This window comes from Cavia porcellus, unplaced genomic scaffold, assembly GCF_034190915.1.
Source record: "Cavia porcellus strain 051 isolate PalLab524CR breed Dunkin Hartley unplaced genomic scaffold, mCavPor4.1 scaffold_1, whole genome shotgun sequence".
NCBI lineage: Eukaryota > Metazoa > Chordata > Mammalia > Rodentia > Caviidae > Cavia > Cavia porcellus.
The window spans coordinates 57,738,037-57,766,023 of NW_026947484.1; the positions used below are offsets into that span (position 1 = coordinate 57,738,037).

The 27,987-nt window shown below is 46.3% G+C and overlaps 1 protein-coding gene across 5 annotated transcripts; it reads right to left on the minus strand.

The window, feature by feature from the left end:
• Positions 1 to 695: 695 nt before the first annotated feature.
• Usp50 (ubiquitin specific peptidase 50) lies at positions 696 to 27,935 on the minus strand. Of its 5 annotated transcripts, XR_010047474.1 has the most exons (8): positions 27,644 to 27,935; positions 26,153 to 26,347; positions 25,842 to 26,037; positions 23,564 to 23,770; positions 18,985 to 19,127; positions 14,078 to 14,210; positions 4,074 to 4,198; positions 841 to 982 (listed from the first exon to the last, which is right to left on the minus strand). XR_010047474.1 is itself a non-coding variant. In XM_063248637.1 (7 exons), the coding sequence occupies exons 1-7, from the start codon at positions 27,712 to 27,714 to the stop codon at positions 791 to 793; spliced, it is 1,137 nt and encodes a 378-aa protein (XP_063104707.1). In that variant the 5' UTR covers positions 27,715 to 27,935; the 3' UTR covers positions 696 to 790. The 5 variants fall into 5 exon arrangements, 4 of the variants coding, with proteins under 4 accessions (XP_063104707.1, XP_063104715.1, XP_063104721.1 ...); XM_063248637.1 differs by lacking the exon at positions 4,074 to 4,198 and having other exon boundaries at positions 696 to 982; XM_063248648.1 differs by lacking the exons at positions 841 to 982; positions 4,074 to 4,198 and adding an exon at positions 12,494 to 13,362.
• Between the last annotated feature and the right edge of the window lie 52 nt (positions 27,936 to 27,987).

Consider the following 27,987-nt stretch of genomic DNA (forward strand, 5'->3'; position numbering starts at 1 on the left):
CAGCCTGTGAATGTACCCTGGAGAGGGCGAGACCCTGGGTGTTGAATGGAAAAGCTGACACATTTTTGTGTTCTGTAGCTGGTTGGAAAGGTATTGGGATCTTAGCTAAATGACTGGGTCACGTTCCAAAGCTCGCAGAGCCATCTGAACAAAGACAATTTTTTTCAGTGCTGAGGATCAAATCCACAAGTTTTGTGCATGCTAGGCAAGCGCTCTACCACTGAGCTGCGCCCCAGCCCAGGTGGTGATGGAGTACAGCTCTGAGAAGTATCTCTACAAGATAGTTCATTACAGCACTCCAGAGGCTGAGGCAGGAGGATCACCATGAGTTTGGAGGTGGCCTGAGCTTCATGGTGACATTCTGTATCAAAAATAGTTTTTAAATGCATTCAGTGTTTATATAACTGAAACAAGTTTATGATAAAAATCCCTAAGAAGGAGGCTGGGGATTTAGCTCAGTGGCATACGCGCCTGCCTTGCAAGCATGTGGTCATAAGTTCGATCCCTGGTACCGGTAAAAATACAAAAAAAAAAAAAAAATCCCCAAGAATAAACACTATAAATTTTGGAATTTGAATTCACTGTGGAATCTGTGGTGTTCTGAGGCCTCCACCCATGAGCTCTATATTTTCCTGCATCTTTGCTGCTGCAGCCGTGTCTCATAAAGGCTGCAGAAAAGAATGAAAGGACAGTGATGCGAGGGAGTTGTAAGAGTTTAATGAAGAAGCAAAGCCTCACCAGCACTTCCTGATCACTTGTTCCACATTTTCAGGAAGCAGCCTTCGCTTCCCTAGCTCCTGCATTTTTGTGTGGCTTTGGAGAAGGGCTGCCAGCTGTAGAACAGGAGGTAGGCCATCGAGGTTTGCACCAAGGGAGCTGGAATCTCACTGACTCGAGTGTCATCAAAGCTGTACCAGGCCTGCGTGACCGAGTTCCTACAGGAAGCAGTATAGTGGCCTCCATCCAGGTCACCGAAGTGATTCTAGGGGAGAAAGGGAGGCAGATTTAGATTCACGAGCACCGGTTGCAGCCACAGACTGAGAACGGAGATGGACAGGGCCACGGGAGCTCTCAGCTGACCCTTAGGTCACACACGGCCTGCCTGCTGCTGGCTCTTGGTGCACTGGAGCTGCTTCCTCACTGCGCCTGCTGATGGTGAGCGTGGCCTGGGTGGGGACAGGGCAGCGGCCCACTGGGGTCTGTCAGTCAATAGACATTCACTGAGTGCCTGCCACAGGTCAACTAGTGGGCACTAAAGGACACCTAAAACTAAGTGGTAACTCAGTCCCGTGACTGGAGGCAAAGGTGTGACAAAGGGCCCTTCACGTTGGAGTAAGACATGGAAATATGCACGTATCACCGTAGCTTGCCGTGAAGGGACGGTCCACCACCAACCCCTCTAACCAGCATGGCTCAAAAAACCCCAGTTTTGTTTTCTTTCTGGGGATGGTTTTGGAGAGGGTGAGGTTGGAGACGGGTCTAGGCTGGCCTGCATTTACCATGTAGCCCAGGCTGACCTCGAACTTGGAGCGATCCTCCTGCCTCAGCCACCTAAGTGCAGGGATTGCAAGCAGGCACCATGACTCCCTGCTGGCCATTCTCTTTTATCCATGTCTTTCCTGAGCCAGGACAGGAAGCCTGACCTGCAAGACCAGCATGTGGGGTAGAGCAGGGGTCAGCGAACCGGTGCCAGATCCAGCCTGCTGCTTGTTTTTGTGGATTTTTCATATTTACTTATTTATTTAATTTTTTTGTCTTTTTGAGACAGGGTCTCATTGTGCAGGTCAGGCTGGCCTTGAGCTCACTTTGTAGCCCAGGCTGGTCTCGAGCTCGCAACGATTCTCCAGCCTCAGCCTCCCAAGTGCTGGGATTACAGGCTTGAGCCACCATGCCTGGCAAGATTTTACATTTTTATATGATTAAAAATGCCAAATGTATTTTGTCCCATGTGGAAATCACACTAAATCAAGTTTTGGTGTCCTTAGGGTGTAACGGGAACACAGCCGTGCTCATTTGCTGTCTTCCCAGTGGCTCCTTTAACACTGCCACAGAACTGAACAACAAGCCTCACAGCCTGCAGGGTCTGAAAGATCCATTTTCCGGCCATCACAGAGTGACTTTACTGACCCCTGTTGTAGGGAAAAAACGGATTTTCATAGCCAGTTCCCACTGTGAAGCCAATGACCTCGGAGCGGTTATTGAACCTTGCTGAGCTTCACTTCTGATCTGTTAACGCCCAGTCCCACCAGCCGTGGTCAAAGGCACGCTCCCTCGACCGCCTCTCCTGCACCTCTGGCCTCAAGGCTCCCAGACAGCTCCATGCGGACCGAGGGCCAGGGGTTAACTCTAGTCCCTGCCACAGGAGCTTATGCCGAGGGCACCTAGCACAGTAGTGTCACCTGAAAAACCACCCTTCTGGTGCACAGGTTGAAGCTCAGTCACAGTTGAGTCAGTTTTGGTGAACTTGTGCGTGAACTGACACATGAGGGAGGCAAAGTGTCTTTCTAGGCTTCCGTCTCCAGATGGCAGAAGGCGACCTAACCTGAGAGGTGCCCTGCGGGCCCTGTGGGTCCTGGCTAAACTCTGAGATGCACGGCCCAGCTGAGAGTGCAGCGACGGCCTGGAAGTGCAGGTGCTGCTCTGAGCAGGGTGCTCGAGTCGGAAAGGTCGCTCAGGAGCCCACAGGTAATGTCCTGGGCCCGAGGGGGGGTGAAAATCCTGGGCTGAGATCAGACTCGCCTGTGAAGAGGGAAGGAGGGAGCGGCGGTCTGCTCCCAGTGCTGTGTCAGCTTGAACGTGGGTCAGAGGACAAAAGTAACTCCCGGGAGCTCATGACCGCAGACCCGCCCTCTCCCCACCTGGGATTGAGGCTCACATGGCATGTGCAGCCTGGAGTCTTGTGACATTCAGGGGGACCTGGGCAAAGAGAGTTTCCTTTCTAGATTGTTGCCCTTTAAATCAGCCATACCAGATACCCACATATAAAAGCCCAACATGTTGAGCTCACAGTTCAGAGTCACACACAAGGAAACACTTCAAGGAAAAGGTCACATTGCACAGCAAGATTCAGCTCCCCCAAGGACTTCAGCTAATTTACCTACCAAACTGACACTATAAAATGTGTACCTGAAGTTAGTAAAACTTCAGGAAGGAAACTAACTTCTGGAAAACTGAACTTGTAGAAATGAAAATTATTTAGTGACAAGACTATGTGGTTACAAAAATTAGAGAATGAATAAAATACAAATATGAAGCTAGGGAAATTACCATTAGTGGAAACGTGGTAGAAAAATAAAAGGCATGGCAGAGTAAATGAAGATTTAGTATCCATGTGGTAGAAGTTCTAGGAGGAAAACTGCACAGAAACAAGGCAATATTAAAGTCATACTGGCTAAGCATAACAATGGATCTTCACGTTTAGGGAATGCAATAGGTCAGAGATCAAAAATATTGCAAAATGAAAAAGGCAAGAAGAATCTTAAAAACAACCACAAAGACAAGACAGGTTACCCTCACACAAAAACAGCAGTCTGCAAGAAAAGGTTCCCTTGGGGCTGGAGATTTAGCTCAGCGGCATAAGCGCCTGCCTTGCAAGTAGGCAGTTGTGAGTTCGATCCCCGGTACCAATAAAAAGGAAAAAGACAAAAAAAAAAAAAGAAGAAAAGGTTCCCTCAGGCAGCCATAGGAACCACAAAAACAAAGAGTTTCAACTTAAGAATTGTATTTCTAATTAAACTTTCAAAATAAAAGTAAACTAAAGACATTTTCAGTCACAATCTGAGAGACTGCAGTTAGAAGACCCTCCTGGGCATGGTGGCACTTGTCATCCAGCTGTCAGGAAGCTGAGGCAGGAGGATTGCTGAGTGTTTCAGGTCAACCTAGGCTACAGTAGCTGCGAGGTCAAGACCACCTAATAAGACCCTGTCTAAGAACAGAAGTCCCACTGGGAAAGGTCACGGCAGTGTATGCCACATGTTAAATGAGTGAGGGAGACACACTGCTGAGAGGGTATTTAGCAGACAACATTAGTGTACTGATTCTTCCACTGTTGGCGCAAAATACCTGATACCCACAATTTAAAGGAGAGATGCAATCTGGCTCATGATTTCAGCAGGGTTAGTCCAGGGCTTGCTGGCTTCAAAGTAGAAACACAGAAAGAGGGTGCTGTAGAGCAGGGCTGCTTATTAGTTCATGGTGGCTGGAAAGCAGAAGGGGCCAGAGACCAGGTATCAGTGCCAAGGCCACACCTTCAGGATCCCCCAAGATGCTCCGGAGTGTGCTTTACTAATGTCCTGGCAGCTCTCAAGCCAATCAGGTTGGCACCCATCATTACTCTCACATCCCAGTTCCTGTCAACTTGATAACAAACACAGTGTAAACTGTAAGTAAGCTCCAGGTAAACACAAGGTCATAATTCCACCTACCATGAAACAATGACCCCACGTATAACTGGAACCCAATCCTTACCCCAAAGTCTCAGCAGTTCCAGGATTGTTAAAAAGTCCAAAGTCTCCTCAGACTCCAAGAAAATTGTTAGCTGTGAAACCCCATAATAATAAAGAAGTATACGATCCCAAGCTACAATAAATAGCACAGGATAAACACCTCATTCCAAAAGAAAGAATGGGGGACAGAAAAGAGCAGGAGCAAAGCCAGACAAATGCAGCAGGGCAAACATTAAATTCTGTGGCTCCAAGCCCAGCACCTTGGGTATGTGGTGGGTGGTAAGACGTGAGCTCCAAAGGTCATGGGCAGCCAGCCTGACCTCTGGGGCCTCTCTCGGGTGGCTACTGTTGTGGCCTGCAGCTTATCAGGTGCTCCATGTCCCTGGCATCCCCAGCTTCTTGGGGTTTCTCTGCTCCTTTGGCTTCTTCAGTCCTTAAACTTCATGCGTCAGCCTCTTGAGAGCTCCTTGCCTGGATGCCCAGGCTTTCCTTTAAAATCTGTGTAGAAGCCTCCTGACCCTGTAACTCTTACATCCTAAACGTCCAAAAAGCCAGCATCATGTGGACAGTGTCAGGGTTTGCCACCAATGTGAGCAGCAGCCAGGCCTCCTTGGGCCATGGAAGCTGAGTGCCTGGATGACTGGACAGAGTGAATGAATACTGGGGAATCGATTCCCTAAAGGCCTTTCTCACGCAGGAGTCCCAGGTGCTCTCCTCCCAGAGGAAGGCTCGACCCCTCTGCAGCCTCAGGCCTGGTGAATGGGATCGTGCTGATTCCTGAGATGCTCTCAAAGCGTATTTCGTGTTCCTGTAGTAAGTACTATTTCTTGTTAAAGGCAGTCATCTCTCTAGCAGCCACACAGTAGAGAATTTTAATATACCACCATTTATTAGTGGACAGATCACCCAGGCCAAAACCAAAAGTTCAACAAAGAATCGTACTATAGACCAAATAAACAGCAGAAAACCTTCAGTCTTAAAATTGAAGGATACACTTTTTTCATCAGTGCACAGAACTTTCTCTAGAATAGACCATATGTTCAGGGCACAAAACAACGCCTAACTGCCCCCTCGAAAAAAAAAAAAAAAGACAGAAATATGGAAAAACACTGAAATCATATCTTATATCTTTTCTGATCCTCAAGGAAAAGAAACAAGTCAACAAGAAAAATTCAAGAAATTATATGAATACACAGAGACTAAACACTCCACTATAAATGAACAGTGGGTCATGGAGGAAATCAGAAGGAAAATTTAAAATTTTCTTCAAATAAATGAAAATAGAAACAATATACCCAAACCTGAGGGACACAGCAAATCATTACTGCAACGAGCACCTACATAAGTAATACAGGTGTCAAATAACCTAATGATGCATCTCAAAGACTCAGAAAAGCAAAAAGAAACCAAGCCTAAGATTAGTACAGAGAAAGCAAGATCACAGGAGAAATAGTCTAAAAGGAAATAACAAAATACCAATAAAAGTGTTGACTCCTTGAAAAGATAAAATTGGCAAACCTTTAGCTAGACTAACCAGGAAAACAAAGACCTGAAAAATAAGATATGAGAAGACACTGAAAGGATCATTAAGGATGACTTTGAAAAACTGTGTTAACAAACTGGAAACTTTAGAAGAAAGGGCAAGTTTCTGTACTTCTAAGACCTATCAAAATTGAACTGAGAAGATGTAAAAACCCTGAATAGTAACTGATGACCCTGAATCACTACTAAGGTCACAACAGCCACAAAGTAACGCCCTAGAATAAAGGGGTCAATATCCAAAATATGTGAAGAAAACAGCTCAAGGGAGGAGCAAAGATGGCAGATAGATAACAACTGGCTACAGAAGCTCCCTGAGATAGCCAACCTAGAATTCAACATAATACAGAGTGGGGAGCCCCAAACAGAGGGAGATGAATTCTCTCGTCTCAAGAAGAAATTAAGGCAACTTGCCAACCATCTGAGGTCCCTCCTGCGACTGGTCGACACCATGACTTGCCTAGGTCCTGCTGCAGTTTGCCGGGGTCCTGCCACGACTTGCTGAGCCGTCTGAGGTTCCGCCGCTACCACTCACTGGAGGCGCAGTTACACTGATTTTGAGGGTAAGCGGGCCAAACGAACGGAGGGCTGAATTGGTGGGGAGCCTACATCAACCTGTGGTGAGGGATGGGAATGGAACCATTCCATAAATAGGGGGGCTCTGGTGGACCACATTCTGGGACCCGGCAGGACTGGCAAGTACAAGGGGCAGCAGTGACTTCAGTCAATTGTTCCCTTCCCAAACGGGATTGGTGGAGTGAGCTAGGCCTGGGTCACATGACCCGGCTGAGACCCAATAGATTATCTGAGGTCAAGTCCCTGCAGCGGTGGTGTACACTAACCACACTGGCCCAGTGGGGCCTCAGAGATTTGGCTGGTCCAGAGGGGAGGCAGCGCAAAGTAATACAGTGATGCAGGCCTCAGCAGCTTGACTAATCCGGAGGGGAGGGGCCGGCATACATTGTGCCTGTCTGCAACTCACTAGCACACTGTAGTGGGAAGGGTCATCTAGCCAGCGTGCTTCAGAAGAATTGTAACCAACAAAGAAAGAAACTGGGGCCTCCTGGAAGAAGCAAAAAAGATGGGAAGAGGAAGCAACAACAAAAAGTCCCCAGGTCCCAACCCTGAGAACACTGACCCAGGACAGGTAAATACAAAGGAGAATTAGAACAGCAAACATGCAATATCAGACACAGCGCCAGTGTACATAAAGAGATATATTCAGGACCTCATGGATGAATTCAAAAGTGAAATATTTAGCCAAATAAAGTAAGATATAAGAAGATTAATAAAAGAGATACTAAGCACCCCTCAAGCAGACACAGACAGAAAAAGGGAGGAACTCAAACAAAGGTGAGAACCATTTGGTGAAGAATATAAAAAAATATATAATACATGAAGCAGATTCAAAGAGATCACCAGGAAATTAAAAACTCTATGGGAAGACAGCAAATCAGCTTGAAAGAAACTAAGGATAGATTATCCAAACTGGAGGACAGTTTTGCAATGTGGGAGTATGAAAGGGAAACCTTTTTAAAAATAACATGGAAACAAGCAGTAACAATTCAAAGGCTAGAAGATGACAAAAGGATCAATAACTTGAGAATAAAGAATGTAAATGAAGCTGGGATACAAACAAAGGGACTACAAAGGTTATTCACAGAAATAATTAAGGAAAACTTCCCAAACATAGGAAAAGGAAATGATATTCTGATATATGATGCATACAGAACTCCAACCACCTACAGTCAAAACAGCTACAACCAGGCATATAATAATTAGGACCCCAGAAATTCAATATAAGAACAGAATATTAAAAGCTGTTAGAGACAAGAAACAGACAACCTACAGAGGAAGGCCCATCAGAATCACAGCAGACTTCTCGACACAAACCATCAAGTCAAGAAGAGCCTGAGTGAAATATTCCAAGCCCTGAAAGAAAATAACCTCCATCCCAGATTGATATACCCTGCTAAAGTGTCTCTAGAAATGAATGGAGAAACAAGATGCTTCCAAGACAAAGAGGAACTTGGGAAATTTGCAACCACCAATCCAACTCCACAGAGAATACTCCAGGGCATTCCAGAGAGAGAGAAAAGTACTAGGACTCCAGGAACAGTGGCAGAGAGGCCTCAATGAATGGAGCAGAAAACAGAATGAAGATAAGCAGACAAATGATGGCAAAAAAAAGAGCATAACAGGAATGAGGCAGAGAAGATTTTATTCAAAACTGATATGATTGATAGTATCAAGTCTGAGAGTATAGGCAACTACACTGAAGATCACAAGACTGTATGATACACATTCTGGTTTGATAACTGCCAGTTTATGAAGTTCTATACTATATACAAAGTTGTATTTTTATTAATACTGTTATGTACTGACATATTCAATTATACTATGTCTGATGATATAGCCAATTCTATTGGAGATAACAAGAGACAACACAGGAACCATGGTAGAACAATTTGTACAATGGTCTTATATGTTTATTTCATTTCATGTGTTTATAGGAATATGTTTTGTTTTGCCTTGCTTTGTTTTGTTTCTCCCTCTAATATAGAAAGGATAGAAATACATGTTAAGACTCATGCATATGTAGAATCTATAAACAGTTTATGAGAACTGATCATATGACACATGATGAAATGAACAGATACTTTGAAGAAAAAGAGACACTAAAATATCCAGTGCTGATCCTGGAGTGTCATAATGTAAAACCCAGCAATAGTATTATTCTTTGTTCAGAGTGATATTAGCCTGCTTGGGTTTTTATTCAATCTCAACATAACTAAAGAGATGGATAACTGCATGTATGTTTAAGTGTATAGGGTTGATAACCATATTTCTAAATTTTTGTTGGATAGTTGAACAGAACTGATTGCAATCTCACTGTTTGAATCCCCACTTTATAAGCTCCACTTTAGTATCTTGAATAACTATTTGTAAGAAGACAATCTTTAATCATCAACTAGTGATTTCTTACTGTTTATTTTTTCTCTGAAATGATGTATTATTTCTACCCATTTTCTGTTTTGTTTAGTCTTTCTTTAAATTAAATTAAAAAAGACACTACAGTACCCAGTGCTGATCATGGAGTGTCATGATGTGAAATCCAGCAATACCATTATTCTTTGTTCAGAATGATTTTAACCTGCTTTAGTTTATTTAATCTAAACTTAAGTGAAGATATGGATAACTGCATGTATGTTTAAGTGTATAGGATGGACAACCATGTTACTAAGTTTTTGTTGGACAGTTGAACAGAACTGTTTGCAGTCTCACTGTTTGAATTCCCACTTTACATGTTCTATTTTTATATCTTGAACAACTATTTGTAAAACGACAATATGTAAACATCAACTAGTGATTTCTTACTGTTTATTTTTTCTCTGAACATATGTGTTATTTCTACCTAAAAAAAAACAAAAAACAAAAACAAAAAGAAAATATTTCAAGAGTAAGGAAAGTCTCATTTTTAAAATGAGCATAAGCCCCCAATAGACCTACCTCCAAAGAAAGCACACAAATGTTACCACATACTTAAGCCACAAATATCACCTCATTCTTCTAAGACTGTCCATTATCAAAAGAATAAACGATAACAAGCCAGGCACAGTGGCTGAGGCAGGAGCGTTGCAAACTAGGCCCAGACCTGAGCAGCTGAGACCCTGTCTCACTGGAAAACAAAGGGCTGTGGTGTAGGGTAAGGGAAAGGCTCCGGGGCTGAACGGTGGAGAGGAGGACGATGAGGAGGGGAGAGAAAACGAAAAGGAAGAAGAGGGGAGAAAGAAGGAAGAGAAAGGAGAAAAGAAGGGAGAGAGAAGGAAAAGGCAAAGACAGACGATGAATGAAAATGTCAGTGAGGGTTCAGAGCAGGGAGCTGCACACAGGCGGTGCAAGGTGAGGACCACCAGTGTGGAGAACAGCACGGAGTTTTCTCAAAAAATTAAAACTGGAGCCACAAGCGCACCAGGGGTCCCAGTGCACTGCACATACAGAGGAGCTGGATGCCTTTACCAAAGGGACATCTGTGCACCTCTATTTGTTACCATTTATGTCTTTCTGGTGGCTGAGACAAAAATACCCAACACCCAAAGTTAAAGGAGGAGAGGTTTACTTGGCTCACAGGAGTACAAGTTTCAGTGCACAGTGGGCTGGTGCCAAGGCAAGGTGGCACATGGCCAAGGGGCACTGCCGCACAAGCAGAAGGCAACCAGCTGCAGTGATGGGCAACAAGCCACCGACGACGAGCCTCTTTCTGTGCCTTACCTGCGTCAGGCTGCCGACCCAGCAGCACTCACACACTTAATCTTTGCATCACACACCCTAGATCCGACCATCTCTGAAACCCCCACCTATGACTCCGTAGGCTTTGGGAGAATGCCTAGTTACAAGCTGTACAAACTCACAAGAGCAAAATCTGCCACTGAATAGGTGGCTATCAATGGATGAATGGATAAAGAAAATGTTTGGTTACATTTAGTCTTTTGAGTAGTAGCTGGCAAAATTGTTTTCCCTTTTTGTAAGTAAATGGTAGGTAACACGCAGAGGAATACTATGCAGCCATAAAAAGAAAACTGTCATTTGCAAACAAGATGCATGAACTTGGGAGGCCACTATGCTAAGTAAAATAAGCCAGGCATGGAAAGTAAGAACCACATGATCTCATTGAACTAAATAGTGAACTCATCAAAAAGACAGGCAAGCCATGGGGAGGTGCCTGTCAAGGCACCAAGCTTTAGCAGGTCAGTAACAAGCAGGTGACTCTAATGGATCAGTGTGTATTTCAGAACAGCTAAGAGTAAATTTTCAAATGGCAGTGACACATGCACAGAAGTGGCACTAAGTTAACCAGCTGGATTCACACTCTATGCTGGATACAGACAGAAGAACACAGCAGTGTGCCGGCCATGCAAGCGACAGACACATGGGAGCAGAGCCGTGCACCTGGACGAAGTGTGAGTGGCAGCCTGTGGTCTGCACAGCGTCACAGCAGGGAATCACTATAGAGAGAGGTGGGGGCTTTCATTTTGTCTACAATATTCTGTTCCTCAATGTTATGCACACCTATTCCATTTTCTGAGCCTCAAACATTTAAAAATTATTAAAGTCCTTCTAGAAACCAATCATTTGAGAAGGGTTAAAGAACTAAAAATTGTTAGTGCATGATTGCTATTTTAAAATATCGGAAGGAACAGCAGAATGTACAGAAAATCGGGTTCTGCCCAGCTGCCCAAGCAATGCTATCAAGAGTCAACAAAGGGGCCAGGCATGGCGCCACCAACCTGTAATCCCAGCACTCAGGAGGTCGAGGCAGGAGGATCACTGCAAATTCAAGGCCGGCCTGGGACTGTACTGTGAGTTCAAGACCAGCCTGAACTTCATAATGTTTCAAAAAGAAAAAAAAAAAAAAAATATATCAACAAATGGGATCACATCAGATACATGTTACATGTATAGGCAAAGATCACATCACTAAAAAGCTTCTGCACAGCAAAGGAAACAACCATCAATATAAAGAGACAACTTATGAAAAGGGAAAATAATTTTGCCACTACTACTCAAAAGACTAAACACCTAGAATATACAAATAACCTTTAAAAAATTAGATCCTCCAAATTTAAAGACTCAATAAAAAATGAGCATCTGAAATGAATGGACACTTTTCAGATGAAGTACAAATGCAAATACATATATGAAAAAATGCTCAACAATGGAGAAACGCAAATTAAACCCACACTGGCAGCCCACTTCTCTCCAGAGAGATGGCTGCCCTCAAGACAACCAACAACAAAGCCTGGAGAGGCTGTGGAGGAAAAGGACCTTCCTTCGTTGCTGGCGAGAGTGTAGACTGGGGCAGCCCGAGGGACATCAGCATGGGCACTTCTCAAAGCACTGAAAAGAGAAATTCTATTTCCCTAGCACTCCTCTTCTAGGTCTCTTCTTTGAAGTGTTAGCCACACCTCACTGACCCACGCATACCAAGTTTATAGCAGCGCAACTCACAACAACCTTGCAGGCAGCCTGCAGGGCCCTCGGCAGAAGGGAGGAGACACTGCTGTTCGCACACCTGGACGATGAGCTTGAGTCACCTGGGGAGAACGGATGCACCTGGGGACCACAATGCTGAGCAAATCAGACACACAGGGAATGACCGCATGTTTTCCTTCACATGAGAAACTCAATATAAAGCACAGAAGAAAAGCAGACAAGAGGAAAAGAGCAAACAATTCCTGAAATCCAGCATGGCCAATGAGTCTAAAGTGCACCTTGACTTAGCGTAACTGTCTTGTGTGTCTTCTGTGTCGTCTGTGTTTTCGGCCTGTCAGTCTCACTGTTAATCTGTACAGCACACACAGTGATTAACTGCATATGGACTTATAAGATAAACAAGTGAATCTGATGCTGTCCAGAAAGGAGCAAAACAGAATTGAGACACGTTATGTGTTATATCAGTTCCCCCACAATGAATGTAATCATCACGCACTGCAGACACATATCAATAATGTAGCTTAAGAAAATGGGTTTTGATAACTTATGGGCAAGCACTTGTCAGCTATGAGCCACATAAGAATTGTGGTAAAAAAAAAAAAACAGTGGCTATTTAATTTTTAGAAATTATTACAGTAGACACAGTGCCATTAATCACCCTGGGAATACCCCCCACTTCAAGCACATGTATCCCATGGTTCCTGCCAATTTCCGAGCCCTTCTGCAGTCCTTTCCTGAGTGCGGCGATGGTTTACACCAGGATGCTCCCCAGAGCCTCAGGGCTCACAGGTGGCGCTTCTCACAGGGTGCGGGATCCAGGCGGTGTGAATGTGGTCCAGCATGTGGCTTAGCACAGTTGTGGGTGTGGACAGCGGGAGCCCCACCCTGGGTGTGAGTGGCACCACCCACAGAGTTTACAGCCTGGACAGAAGAAGAGGAAGGCAGGCTCACTGCTGCTGCTGCTGCTGCCGCCACCGCCGCCTCCACCTCCTGCCAGCCCTGCCGAGCCCCCTGCCTTGGAGCCAGCTGACTCTGGACTGAAACCTCCACAAACTGGGAGTTAAACAGACTTTTCTTCCTGTGACTTGTGGGCACTAGGTATTTTGTTGCAGCAGGAAGAAATGTAACAAGACAGCTGTCTTCTGCTGCACGGTCATGGCTGCCTCGATGTCCTGAAGGAGTCAAAACTTTGACATTCTGTTGTCATTCTGATTTTGAGAAGAGCTGGAGGTCACACAAGGCCAAATCTGCTGCACGAAGTGGATGGGGTGCTTCCTGTCTTCACCAGCCGCTGCCATTCTGTCCATGGTGCTTGGCAGCAGCAGACCCCATGTTTTTATCAGACCTTGTACGACACTCAGGGAAGGGATGGACGCCAGAGCTGCTGCAGAAGATGGCAAGAACCATCGGACAGGTGTGTGAAAAATGGAGGGAGGATCTGCAGGGGGATTCATTGCAATGTCTTTTACTGTAATCAAGGTGTTAAAATTTTTCAATTCACCGTATTTCTGATCATCCTTGAACGTCACTACTGCTGCTGCGAGGACTTAGGACAGACAGGGAGAATTAGAAGGAAGGCAAATGGGGTCTCCCCAGAGACACATCTTGTGGCAGCCCTGCTGTGACCTGGCTGGAAGAGGCAGAATGATTTGGGGTCTCCATGCCTGTCCCCTGTTCTGCAAAGCAGAGGTAGCGCAGTCACAGTGCCCCCCGCTCCACTGTAACAGAGGCGGGCAGGTTATTTTTAAAGTGCTCTACGTGCACACGAAGCAGAGCCAATGTCTAAAGAGCCTAATCTCAAGGGTTCAGGTCAGGTCATCTAAGGAGCGGGACAGAGTGGCACACAAGTACCTACAGCGCCAGCACTCTGAAGGGCTGAGGCAGGAGCCCTGCAAGTTCAAGCACCGCCTATCACTTACTCAGGACTTGGTAAGACCCTGTCGCAAAAATGAAAACTAAAAAGGGTCTGGGAATATAACTCCATGCCAAGACCTGGGAAGGTTTTGTTTCTAAAAGGAGAGGATGGGGGAAATCCGATATGAAGCGGAGAGACTGAAATCACAATGTCTGCAGTTTCCTTTGCCTTAGATCTCACTCACCACCACCGCACAGAGGTTGTATTTAGGGTGCTTCCGGAAGACGGGGCAGATGTAAGGTGTGAGGTCCAGGTTAGTGAGCGGGTAGTGAATGTCGGTTCTCAGCTTCCTCTTCACCTGGCCCTGAATGTCAAACCTGGAGAGGGGAGACGTGTGTGGTTGGTGGAGGGAGCTCTGAACCACACAGCCGCATTGGCTGCACAGCAGAGAGTTTATCTGGTCCAGATCATCAGTACAAACTGCTCTCTCTCATCCAAGTAGAAACATCACACTGACACCGGGCGTGGATGTGTGCACCTGTCATCCAGTATTCAAGAGGCCGAGGCAGGAGGACTGCTGCCAGTTTGAGCCCAGTGTGGGCTATGTCATACGTTGTATCATGGGGAAAGAGAGAAGCCACACAGAGGTGGAGCCACTGTGACCTGCGGCCGGAGGCTCCACTGTCCCTGACCGTGAGCTCAGCACAGCCTGCTGCTGCCACAGCCTGGTTACAACTCTGAGGACTTACTACAATGTTTCAGGGCAAAAATCTGTCCCACTCATACATCAGAAGTTCCCAGGTGTGGCAGGGTTTTTTGCATTTTTTTTTTTTTAATAACTTGCCCTTTTGGTAAAATGGCAGGCTGAGGTCTGAGGAGGGAAGCTGCAGCTGAGGCTGGGCAGCTCCAGGCTGGCGAGCCAGAAACTTTGCTGCCAAATGCGCTGACCTCCCCAGGTCTGTGGGGACACCAAGATCCGCTTCCAGGCAGAAACCTACAGCCAGGGCTCATAGCACCCTACTCAGAGCGGCCAGGACCTGGAAACCACCAGTGCTCACTGCCTGCTGATGTAAAGAGGAGGAAAGCACAACACACCGAGGGGTCCCCAGGGTGGCCAGTGGCTCAGAGGGTGGTGCGCGGAGGGCCTGCCCCAGAGGTGCAAAACCACAGCGACAGCGTAGACTAGCGCAGCCCGGGCCTGGGACGGGCCTCTGACCAAGGACCTTTTTAATGTTTTTGTTTTGAAACAGGATCTTGCTATCTAGACCACACTGGCCTTGAACATGGAGTGAGCCTCCTGTGTCCCTCCTGAGTGCTAGGATCACAGATGTGTAAAGTTTCCATCAGTCCGCATCTGCGGTCCACAGCGATCACACTCATCATGAGGAGTTGCTGCGCCGCATAACACGTCTTCATGCTTTCTCTTCCCTCCATCATTTGACCCTCTTCTCATTTACAGCAGTAAACAAGCCCTCGAAATGGGAATTTTACCCTAAGAGGAGGAAGTTTAAAAGGGGTGAGGGAGGGGACATGGAAAGATGCACTGAGATTAGAGGCAAGGCTGGAAGACAAAGGAAGGTAGTCTAAACTTTGGGGAACTGGTGAAGACAGAGGGAAGGAGAGAAGGAAATCTAAAAAGAACAAAATGGAAAAACTAAACTAGTCACACTCATAAAAATGAAAACAATGAAGAAAAAACAAAACAAAACAAAAAAACAATGGAAGGAAAAACAAAAAAGAAAAAAATGTCCACTTCAGGGTGTGCCTCTGCAGTCACTGATGGACAGCATGGGAGCCAGCGTGGCTTTGAGCCAACCCCAGCAAGCCAGCGGTAGATGCTTTAGTGGGCATTAATAATCCCAGCAAGCCTAGACCTTTAGTGACTCAGAAGTTCATGTGATTTCTGGCTGTGAGGCTGGAACCAGATTTGGTTTTTTTTGTCTTTTTCTTTTTTTATCAGTACCAGGGATTGAACTCACGACCACACACTTGCAAGGTGGGCACTTATGCCACTGAGCTAAATCCCTAGCCCCTGGAACCAGATTTGTTCCACCTGCAGTTGTTCACACGCCTCCTGCTTGCCTATAGTTGCCTTTCCCCAGTTTGAACTCAGTTCTTTGACCTCCTGCCAACTGGAAATTGGCAGCCTGACCTCGTCACTGGGAACCACCAAATGGAGCCAGCCCACAGCTGTTCTGAGTTCCAAGCTAGGTTGTTCCCTCTCCAAGATGGCTTCTGGGCAGTCACCCTCTCCCATGGGATGTCCGAACCTGAAAACCCTCAGCTACCAAAGTCCACTGCGTGGGTTTGCGGGCAGTCAACACATGTCTGCAGGTTTAAGCCATCCCTCCTACACAGGGGGTCTCGGCGGGGGAGAAAGCGCCACCAGCCCCCTCCTTGGCTGAAGTCTGTCTCTTCTCTCCCCCTGGGCTTCAGTTCTCACTTCAGATCCTTCCTGAATGCTGAGCACCCACTTCTCTCTTTCTCTTCCTCATGAAGCATCAATTACAGAATTAAACTTACACTGAATACTGATAAACGCTAAGGACCAAAAAGTATCACCCTTCTTCACAGAAGAGATCTATAATTATATTATAAGCAGTCAGACAAACCAAATATTGACCTCTTTCTCTCATTGCTGAGACAAAATAACTGGTGCCCAAAATGAAGGAAGGAAAGGTTTATTTAGCTCACAGCTGGTGGAGGTTTTGGTTCACAGTCAGCTGGGTCCACGGCAGGGTGGCCCGGCAGAGGGCAACACCGCATGGTGACGAAAACAGCAAAGCAGCAAGAGCCAAAGGGAGAGAGTGAAGAGAGAACTCCTTCTGTCCTGTACACTGCACGCAGGCCACCCCTACGGGTGTGGCACTCACGCCTGTAATCCCAGCACCAGACCATGCATCAGTCACAAGCTAGAAGCCTGCCCTCAACGACCGCGTGAGGCTGTGGGGGACATCTAGCCACAAACCCTAACACGGACCTGCAGTGAATATCAACTGTGGGACAACTGTGGTGCACCAGTACAGTATTCAACATTAATCACATAAAATTAACTGTTTACCTAGTGATTCACAAAGCTTAGAAGTTCTACTAGTAAAGATGGAAGGGGTTGGGAACTGGAGAATGAAAAAAGCTAAATTTGAGAAATTAACTGATGGGACAGGAAAAGGAGAGAAATGTAAGATAGGGGTTCTTATTAGGAACAAAAGGAAATTAGTAGTGCAAGAGAACAGCTGCTGGGGCTGGGGATTTAGCTCAGCGGCATAAGCACCTGCCTTGTAAGCTGGCCGTTGTGAGTTCAATCCCTGGTACCGATAAAAAAAACGAAAAAGACAAAAAAAAAAAAAAATCTTAAAAAAAAAATGAAAACAACAAACGGAAGAAAAAGACAAAAGAAAGTAAAAGAGGAGAAAAAAGGAGAGTGGGAATCTTCAAATTCTCCCCCCAAAATACCTGATGAAGGAAAGATAAAATACAAAGTAGAAAAATAAAAAGACTGAGTCAAAAAAAATCCTGCATTGTTCAGTGAATGAACGGTTCCTTCCACGCTCTGGAAAGGAGCCTTCCCAGCCCGGGATGGAGCCAGTCGGTTTCCTATGCCGACCTTTTAGGGCCATGGGTTTTAGAGGTGCCTCTTTCCACCTGAGGCTTCTCTGTTCGTTTCCCCCAGACTGTGGTGACCATTTAACCCAAGCTGAAAATTGTTCAATTGTCCCCAAATGAACAGAAAATTGTGTTTCAGAAAATTGTTTTTATTGCCAGGTGTGGTGGCTCATGCCTGTAATCCCAGCACTCGGGAGGCTGAGGCAAGAGGATCGTTGCAGTTCGAGACCAGCCTGGGCTACACAGTGAGCTCAAGGCCAGCCTGAACTGCACTGTGAGACCCTGTCTCAAAAAGACCAAAAAAAAAAGGAAAATTGTTTTTATCTACTTAAGCCCTTTTTTTCACAGGTTTTTGTTTTTGTTTTGCTCTGTTCTGAGACAGGGGCTTACTACACAGCCCAGGCTTGCTTGAATTTGTGGAGATTCTTCTGACTCGGTCTCCTGATCACTGGGATTATAGGTATGTGCCACCATACACAGCTTTTCATAGTTTAAAATCTGTCTACAGCAAACCACTTTGATAAACATTCCTTCCACAGAGATATATAAATGGACAACATGGCCATAAAAATATGCTCACCATGAAGAATCACTGGGGAAATGCAGATCAAGTTTTCTATGAGGAACCACTCACCTACTGTGTAAAACACCACCTCAACGGGAAACACTACGCGCTGCTGGACTGCAGAGCCTAGAAGCCCCGGCACTGCCACAGAGAGAACCACTTATGCAGCCACTTTGGAAACAGCTGGCAGTCACCCTGTGGCCTGTGAACCCCACTCTGAGGCAAATGCCACGATATGAAAGCAGAACCCAACCAGATACTTCTACAGTGCTCACTGTAGAAATTCAAGCTGGAAACAACTGGCGTTCACCCTTAGATGAACAGATAAAGTGCTATATCCATGCAATGAAATATTACTCCATGATAAAAGGAAAGAAATTGTGGAAACTGCTACAACACAGGTGAACCTGAACATTATGCTAAATGAACTATGCCAGACAAAAAGGAGAAGCACTGCATAATTATTTTTTTAAGACAGTGTCTCACTACGGTTTCAAGGCTAGCCTTAAACTCACTAGGTAGCCTAGATTGGCCTTGATCTCACAGTGATCCTGCTGTCTCAGCCTCCCAAATTCTGAGATTACAGGTGTGCACCACCATGCCCAGCTGCATGATGGTATTTATGAAGTAATAGGTGAATTTATAGAGGCAGAAGAGAGGTCACATGGACTGAGGAGAGGAAAAACATGGAAGTATGTTGCTTGATGGCGCAGGGTTCCTGTTTGGGGTAATGAAAAGTTTCGGAAATCATAGTGAGTGTTGCCCACCATTATGAATGTAATTAATGCCAATGAATTACACATTGAATTTTAATTGAAACAATGGCAGATTTCATGAAATAAATCACAATTTAAAATTAATAATGCAGTACACCAAATACCACTGGGTCAAATGCTTTAAACGGGCAAATTCTTGGCACGTAAAATTATAACTCTATAAAGCTGTTTGAAAATATCTTTACATGAACTGTCAAAAACTTGTACCTTTTTAAGTGAAAAATAATGGTTTTTGGTGGTTTGGAAATACTGGCCCTCACGGCTGTTTCCTGCTTCGTTTCACAAAAGGAGCAATGGATTTGGTTGTTCCAGGTCAGTGTGTCTTGCTGGAAAAAGCACTGCAGACAGTCCTGTGGGGGAGAACCAGGTGGTGACCGTCCTGAAACAAGTACGCCCGGGCCCATTCGTGGCAGAACTCTCACGGAGCACCTGCACTGTGCTCCAAGGGCTTTTCTCAGGGTCCCCAAGTCCAGGAGAGAGCTGGGTGGGTCACAAGCTACAGCCCCGGCAGCTGTAAAACTATCCCACAGAGGTACCCAGAACACTGCTTTCTCATTTAGTACCGAGATGAATGTGAGCATTCACGGCTTTTAACATCCAACTGCTGGACGCTGCTAATAATAACACAGACTTTTCAATTTTCACTAAAAAAGCCAGGCAGCAACTTGACTGGACTCATCGCTGACATGATCTAGTGACTGAAAAGGGACCAGATCTCTGGGTTTGCGGGGGGCTGCCCACAAGAAAGCTGCAGAACGGTGCACAGGGTGTGCTATTTTCCCACTGTGGTCAGGTCTCTGGCTCGCACACTGTTTACCTAAAGAGGGAAATGAACACCGATTCTGTTTTCAATATACATAGCTAACATCCCATTTAGGGAATATCTGGGGGCTAGGGCTAGGGCTCAGTGGCAGTTTGCCTAGCATGTGTTCAAATCCCAGCATAGGGGAAAAAGGGATTCACAGTAACTTCTGGCCAACGTGTTGCTTTTCAAAACAAATGCTGTTATCATGGGCTTTTTTGCTTTTTTTCTTTTCTCATACAGCAAACAACTAAACTCACAATTCTTAATTTGACTGGCTTGGGAGCCACAAGGGCATGTGTAAGGCGGTCACATGAGCATGACCTTGAGGTCTTACCTGGTTCCTGATGCTTTCATCCCTGGTGCCACTTCCCTGCTGTTCCCTGGCCACCAGAAATGAACCAAATGGCTCCGCCACACTCTCCCACCCTGCTGGTTTTTGCCTTGGAGTCAGTCAGCCACGGACTAAACCCTTCAGAACTGAGCCAAATCATCCTCCATTAAGTTGTAAATGTCAGGTGTTTGGTGCCAGCAACAGGAAAGCTGGCTAATACTGAAAATTATTAGCAAGTTACTGCTGTGTCTATACTTGATTGTATGGTTCAGGACTGTTTGGAACTAGTTTTCAGGAGAAATTTGGAAAGGTTTAGAAATACAAGGCTACAAAAGCCCTAGAATATGATAAGCATAATCTGATGATCTGGTAAGAGCTCAGACCAGAATTCTGATAAAACGCAGGAGTCTTGATCCCCTCCTTTGCTCTTGACGCTTTTGCTGTCTTCTTTGCCTAAAAGTGTTGCCCATGCCAAGCCACCCTGCTTTGGAGCCAGCTGATTATGGACTGAAACCTCCACTAACCATGAGCTAAATAAACCTTTCTTCCCTTAATTTGGGTGTCAGATATTTTGTCTCAGCAATGAGAGAAAAGCAACCAAGATAGAATTTTGTATCAGAGAATTGGGGACATTGCTGTGACTATATCTGACCACGTGGTTCAAGAGCTTTTGGGAAGGGAGAAGAGTTTGGTAAGGTTTGGAGATGTCACCTGAAAAAGTAGTGCTGGAAAGACTTAGGCTGTCCTGTATAGGAGATTCTGTTCAGAGCTCAGAAGATTAGAAGGCTGACAGAAATCCTACCAGTAAAGACCAAGCTTGGGAGGTTTCTACTGGGAAGGACTGCACTGGGTACTGGACTCCCGTTGATATGTTATGGCTTGGTAAAAACTTTGTCTGTATTTTGCTCATGTCCCAAGACTTTGCCTGAGACTAAGATTAAGGGTGATGAACTAATTAATCTGGCAGAAGAAATTTCAAGGCAGTCAAATATTGAGGCATGGAATGGCTATTGTCGGGGCAGATTTATGTTGGGAATCAAGACCAAAGAGCCCAACAGGATAATTTAATACACAGAGTTTGGCCAGACAGAAGCTCCAATAAACCTGGAGACCACAAAGATACAAGATCTTGATCACTGAGAAGAAACTAAATATAAAATATGGCCTGAAGGCATCCTTTGCAGCCTCAAAGCTGCAAAAGTGAAAGACTCTGAGACAAATGCCACAGAGCACCATGTTCCAGAATGGCAGTAGCATAAAAAATTTGTTCCTCAGAGTTATATACAGAGTGCCCAGTGTTCCAGGTACTCAACTCCTATAGCCGAGAGAGGGGAAAACATGGCTACAGTTCCAGCTGGCAGCAGACCACGGCATCATCTAGGTGGTGCTGGTTTTAGGTGTATGCAGAATGCAAGAGCTGTGGGGTTAAGAACGCATCTATCCCAACTTTAGGAGGCCTGGGAGGCCAGGCAGTGCCCCTGGAGAGAAGTATGTGAAGCTGTGAGGTGAAGCCAAAGGTACAGTGGAGACCCCAAAAGTTTGGAAAAACCAGTAACACGGATAATCTAAGGAAAGCTGCAAGGAGGGAGCACAGCAGGCCTAAGAGAGAAGCTGTGGGAGCTGCAACCACCAGAAGTGCTCAGGCCCTTCGGCACTCACAATTTGCCACAGACTGTTTCAGACACTGGCGGTTGAACTACAGGACTTAATGTTTGCCTTGTTGGATTTTGGAATTGCTTTGGTTCCGATTCTTTGTATCCTTCTGCTTGTAACTTTTGAAAAGGAAATGTTTATCACATGCCATTGAATGTTGGAAGTGTTTAACCTTTCATTTGCACAGGGGCTTTCAGCTAAGAATTTTCCTTAAATCTCAAAGGAGACTTGAGACTTGGAACAGCAATGCTAAAACCATTAGGACTTTGGCAAATCTTGCAGATGGATTAAATGCTTTTACATAGAGAAATGCACATGAGTCTTTGGGGGGCCTGGGACAAAATGTTCTGATTCTAATGTAATATAACGATGACAGACTTAATGCTGGTTCTTCAGGGGGGCTCCAGGCGTCACCTTCAGCCTAGACATTGTCTCCTGGCTTCCCCCTGGGACTCTTCAGCCTTCTGGTGTAGATTCTTCAGTGTTCCACTGCAGACCCATCAGCCTCCAATACCGACTTGCACAGAACACTGCAGTGAGTTCAGACTGTGGAACAGACCCTTAAGTTTCCATTGTGCAGACGCCCTCTGTACGCTTCCTCATCCAACTCTGAGGCTGACCATCATAAGCCAATCTTATAATTCCTTACGTATTTTTACATCTTATCTTGCATGTTTCTCTAGTAAAACCCGATTAATATAGGCCATGTGGGGACAACCAGCAAAAGCTACACAGATGTGGACTCCCAAGTCCTTTGGAACCCATGTCTCACCAGCATGTATCCAGGATGGACATAAGCTACAGGACTTAATGGTTGCTATAGGGGTTTTGGTTCTGCTTTTGTTCAATTCTTCTGTATCCCTCTGTTCATTTTTGGAATAGGAATATTTATGCTATATCACTATATATTGAGATTAAAGCATTTGTTTTTTGAATTTCATAGGTGGTCACTGCTAAGAATTTGCCTTGAGTCACAGAAGAGAGTTTGACTTGGACTTCTGAGAAATGCTGAACTGCTGAGGCTTTGGGAAAGGGATCAGTACATTTTTGGTTGTATACAGCACAGTTGTATCACGTTAAGTAAAATTATGAATTTGTGATTGTCTTTATTTGGAGATTATGGTTTTAGAAGATGTGTGTGGGGGTCAAGTTAAGAAAGGCTGGAACGTGATAGTTAAGTTTAATCATCCATTTGACGGGCTTCAGAGCACGCTTCTGGGGTTCTGCACGGGTCATGGAGGCGTGACCCTGAGAGTCAGCATCTGGCCTCTGGCCCCTTCTTCTAGTGCTGTTCTCTGCTCTGCTTCCTAGCCACCAGGAAGTGATCAGCTTTTCTCCATCATGTCCCTCTGCCACAACGTTCTATCATGAACTGAACCCTCTGAAACTATAAGCCAAATTACAGCTTTCCACATTTCAACTGAGGATGTCCGGTGTTTTGTACCAACAACAAGAAAGCAAACTTTCATACTCTTTCTCACTGCTGAGAAAAAATACCTGACACCCACAACTAAGAAGGGAAAAGATTTATTACCTCACAGTTTGTAGATTTCAGTTCCTAACTGACTGGCTCCAAGGCAGAGGGGCGATAACTGTTCATGGCAGCAAAAGCAACAAGGACAAGTCTCTTTTTAGTCCCTCACACTGTATACAAGCTACCCATCCTGGGCAAGTGTAGCATCCACACCCTCGGTCCCAGCACCGCACAACGATCAGGCACCTCTGAAAAGCCCTGCATGAGGTCTGGGGCAGGAGGGCATCTAGACACCAAGGATAACCCTAACCAATATATCTTCCTTACTAAACAATGTAGGAAAAAAAGCCCCAAGAAAATACAAGGATGACAAAGGTAGACTGGGTTCAGTCATACACACCTGTAATCCCAGCTACTCAGGAGGCTAAAGCAGGAAGAGCACAAATTTGAGGTCAGTCTGAATAATTTAGTGAGACCCTCTCTCAAAAAGTCAGACACAGCATCCACGATCAAGGAGTCCTACCTGAAGGGTGCATTCATACTCGGAAGGGATGGGGAGAGAAAGGACAGTGAAGACTTCATTCCTGTAGCTGCAGTTCTCACACTTCAGACACATGATGCTGTAGTTGAGCTGCCCTTCAAAAAGCTGGGTGATGATGGATGTCTCACTGGCAATCCCTCTGCTGCAGCATCTTTGGGTAGATCTTTTCTCACCCGACCTTTGATGGTACTAAATCATGGGACAAATTTCCCCCAATCAACTATGGTTTATCAAAAACATTTTTAAACACATTTTTTCTATCAGAATAATACATGTCAAACAGAGAACACTTAGTTGTAGACTCAGATAATGTACAGAGTAAGACCTTGAGGTATGTATCACGCATGAGTTTTGACGACTGTATTTTCCTCTGGAGGGCAAATTGAGCAAGGATGGCTCCCAACTTGGGTAAAACACAAGCCCACAGTCACATAAGCCAACAGCCTGTGATCATGCGATACAAGGCTCTGCACCTAGGTTTCCCTGTTACTGAACTAAATTTAGATCATGCAAGTTGATATAGTCTAATCCAACCCTTAGTTGGTTTAAATTCCCTGCCTTTTTTCTTTTAATGTATGGGAAGTACTTTATTTCGGTTTTCTAAGACAGCTTTTCACTATGTAACCCAGGCTGGCCTTAAACTGGCAGTGAATCTTTTGCTTGAGCCTCCCAAGTGCTGGGATTACAGGTGTCTGCCATCACACCTGGCCAGAAAGTACCCTTTAAAATAAAACATAAAATGTCATGCTGGAAGTGAATCTTGTGTGGGTTTTTTTTTTTTTTTTTTTTTTTTTTTTTGTCTTTTTCCTTTTTATCAGTACCAGGGATTGAACTCATGACTGCCTGCTTGCAAGGCAGGTGCTTATGCCACTGAGCTAAATCCCCAGCCCCAAATCTTGTTTTTTAATACAAGTGACTACCTGGTTCTTTGGTATGGCTTTAGTTTCTTTTTCTCTCAGATGCATAGGCTGGCTGGTTCCTTGGCCTCCCTGAATGGGCCTTGCACAGGGCCCAGTGAGCAGACAGCTTTGTCTCAGATCAAGGCCAGTGCAGTGGCTGCAGGGACAGTATTTTCTTTCATCTTTCCCACGTGGTCTGAGCTTTGGATCTCTGGGTAAAGTAGCTACTTATCTTTATAAACATTTTTTCTGGTCATAGTAAAAGTGTAGCACCCTGAGTTAATAAAGTGTTACTTTTCAGACACACACAAAAGCAAATCTTTAACTCCTCGAGCACCTTGATGTCTTGACCTGGTAGCCTGATGTGAGCCCAGCTCGTCCCTGAGATGACTCCAGAGCCCATGCCTAGTTGGAGGTGCTTTGCAGGTCGCACTAGGTCACTGTCAGTTGGCCGTGTCAGCTCTGCCATCTCGGTCTCCAGCCCCTCATTTCTAGTGTGGCTTCAGGAGCCCCACTGCTGTTTACTCAGTTGTTTGCAAGTGGCGCCAGGTTTTCATAAGCACCGCCCCGCTAAACCTGTGTAGCACCACTGTCTGGTTCTCACTTAGAATGCAAAATGGCCCTGAGGTGGCGCTGTAACACAGGGCTAAGGGAAAAGACACGGTCACATCTCCAGGAGTGCAGCTCTCACCCCAGGGTACAAGGCAGGCCTGGAGGCAGGGCGCCTTGTGTAGGGGAGACAATTCCGACTCTGCAGGGGCCTGGGGTGGGTATGCTCAGTGCGTGGCTTTTATGTGTAGATGCGATGAAGATTCAAGTTGTACTGTCTTATTTTACATTTGAGACAGCATCTTGTTTTCATCTGCAAGGAGAATTGGACTCCTGGTTCCACCCCTTGCCGATGACCGGAAATGCCAATGTGGTGGATGCGGCTGTACATCCAGACATGAAGCGGGCTGTGCTCTACAGGCCCGGCCCTGCCCATCACTGGGCACCCAGCATGGGAACACAAGTCAGACGTGGAAGCAGCTGAAGGACTGCAAATGGAGTACTACTCAGCCAGAAAGAAAGGTACATTTGAGTCATGTGTAGGAAAACAGATCACCTTGATACTTTCATATTACGTGAAAGAAATCAGACAACACAAGCTTAAACATCACAAGGTTTCTCTCAGTTGAGGAACCCAAAATACAAATAAAGAGCAAAATAAAAGGCAGATAACAGGAAACTCTGATGGATCTTTTGAAAACGGGAGGGAGTCAAGAGATGCAGGGAGTAGAGGCCCTCGGCTCACCCTCCCCGCTCCCCGCCTTCCCCCGCGCCCCGCCCTCCCCCGCGCCCCGCCTTTCGCCGCGCCTCACCTTCCTCAGTGCCTCGTGCAGCGCGTTGAGTACGTAAATGAGGAACTCCTGTGCATCCTGCTGCGTCCTCTTCGTGAAGTCCGGGTGCAGCCGGCCAAGCGCTGCCCGGAACTCCTCTGGGGACACGCAGTCGGCGTCGCCCAGCCACATGTCTGTCAGCAGGTATGCGAAGGCCGTGGCCACCTCCCTGCAGTCCCTAGGCCAGCGAGGGACGAGGAGGGCGCTGAGGGGCGGTCTTTACGATTGTCCCCTCAGCAGTCAGGCTAGCCCCGCCTCGCCCGCGGCCCCGGCCGGCGACGGCGACCCCGTACTTGCGCAGTGCGGTGACATACTGTCCCGAGCGGAAGTACTGCGCCAGCGGCGGCACGCTTGCCAGACACTGCAGGACGGCGTTCATGTAGCACGTGTTGCCCAGGTTCCGCAACCCGGCCACGCCCGGTGGGTTTGGCGGCCGCGCGGGGTCCTCGCGGGCGGGAAGCGGGTCAGGGAGCTCCGTGCGCTCCGTGCTGTGTGGATGGGCAGAGAGAGAATGCTCTGAGGATGGGAGAGAGGCAAAGGGCACAGAGCTCCTCCCTGGGTCAGTCAGGACATGTGCTGGCCCCACCAGGGTCCACTGTGGTGTTCCTACAGCCCAGGCGTGGTGGCCCACCGGTAGGCTGAGGCAGGAAGGTCACTGAATTTGAAGCCAGCCTGCACTACATAGTAAGAGCTGTCTCAAAACACCAAAAATCAAACAAAAGTATGTATTCTTTACTCCATAACGCTGAACAAGTGCCCAAAGCCAAATCAAACCTAGATAAAAATTTCTTCCTGAAACTAAAGCAACAGAATTGCAACATACTGGCCTTGCAAAATTATAGACCTGCTTGGCCCAAAATAAAATTTTCCCATAAAAGCCAAAGTATTTTCTTTGGGGGGGGGCGCAGGATCATTATTAGTAATAAGGAGAGACAGTTAATAATGACAGTAACTATCATGCATCTTTCTGTTAAAATTTTGCAAGATTGTATGGGGCAAGAATTCTTTTTAAATCCTGTTTTGCAGCTAAGATGATGTCAGGCTTAAGTGTTTACTTGCCTCTGTAATTTAGCAAAGAGGTGCAAAGAGGCATGCAAGCGAAGGAATATCTGTTGACTGTATGCCTACCTAAGCACATATCACCAACCACCAAAAGCTACCAGGATTTGGACGTCATGGAGGATTTACTGTATGTGTATACTATGTGTGTTTGTGGAAGTGTGAGAACATTACATATACACACATCTAGAGAAGCTATGTGCACAAAGAACAAATGTGTATGTGTATATATCTGTATATAAAACTTTGATACCCGTAGAAAAAGGGAAAACTAGTGTATCCTATTAAAATATAGGTCTTAGTTTCCTTTGGTCTCGTTTCTTTTTCCGTTTCTCGAGATAGGTTCTCGCTATGTAGTTCAGGCTGGCCTGGTAGCAATCCTGCCTCCGCTTCCTGAATGCCGGGATTACAGGCATGCACCACCGTGAGGGACTAGGGGTTTACTACGCACGTAGTCACAGAAGGAAGGGAGCCTAACACCCGTGCCCCTCCCCATCCCGCTCCCTTACAGGGATGCTGTGTGGGTTATACAGGTGCCAGGCAAGGAACCTGGCAAAGACGCTGCAATCAGGGCTCGGTTTGAAACAGGGTGGCTCGCCTGATCTAGCCCCCTAACAGTAAACTAGGGAACTGGCACAGAATGAGTGGGCAGCCTGCACGATGCCTGGTCAATCGGCTCTTCATCCCCTGCAATCCTCCCTGGGGCATGGTGGGCGAGGGCTCACAGTGCGTAGTAGAGGCCCACAGCGTGCGAGTGGGCAATGGCATGAGCGGGCCGGGCCCGGCTGGGCGTCATGGCACGGGAGTCAGCTCTGCTTCTGCTTGGGGTTGGCAGTGCAGCACAGCCTCATCTCCGGCCCAGCGCTCACAGCTGCTCTTCGCCAGGGTTGGGACGGCCCCACTCTAAGGGCTGCGGGCATCACAATCCTTTCCACCCGCAGGATTCCAGCAGGTTGCCAGGAGACCCTGGGGGATGGTGGGGGTTGCAGAGCAGAGCAATTCGGGAACCCTCCCCTCGGTCAGTTGCTTTCCCTGTGCCCATCCGCGGGCTCCTCCCACCAGCAGCCGC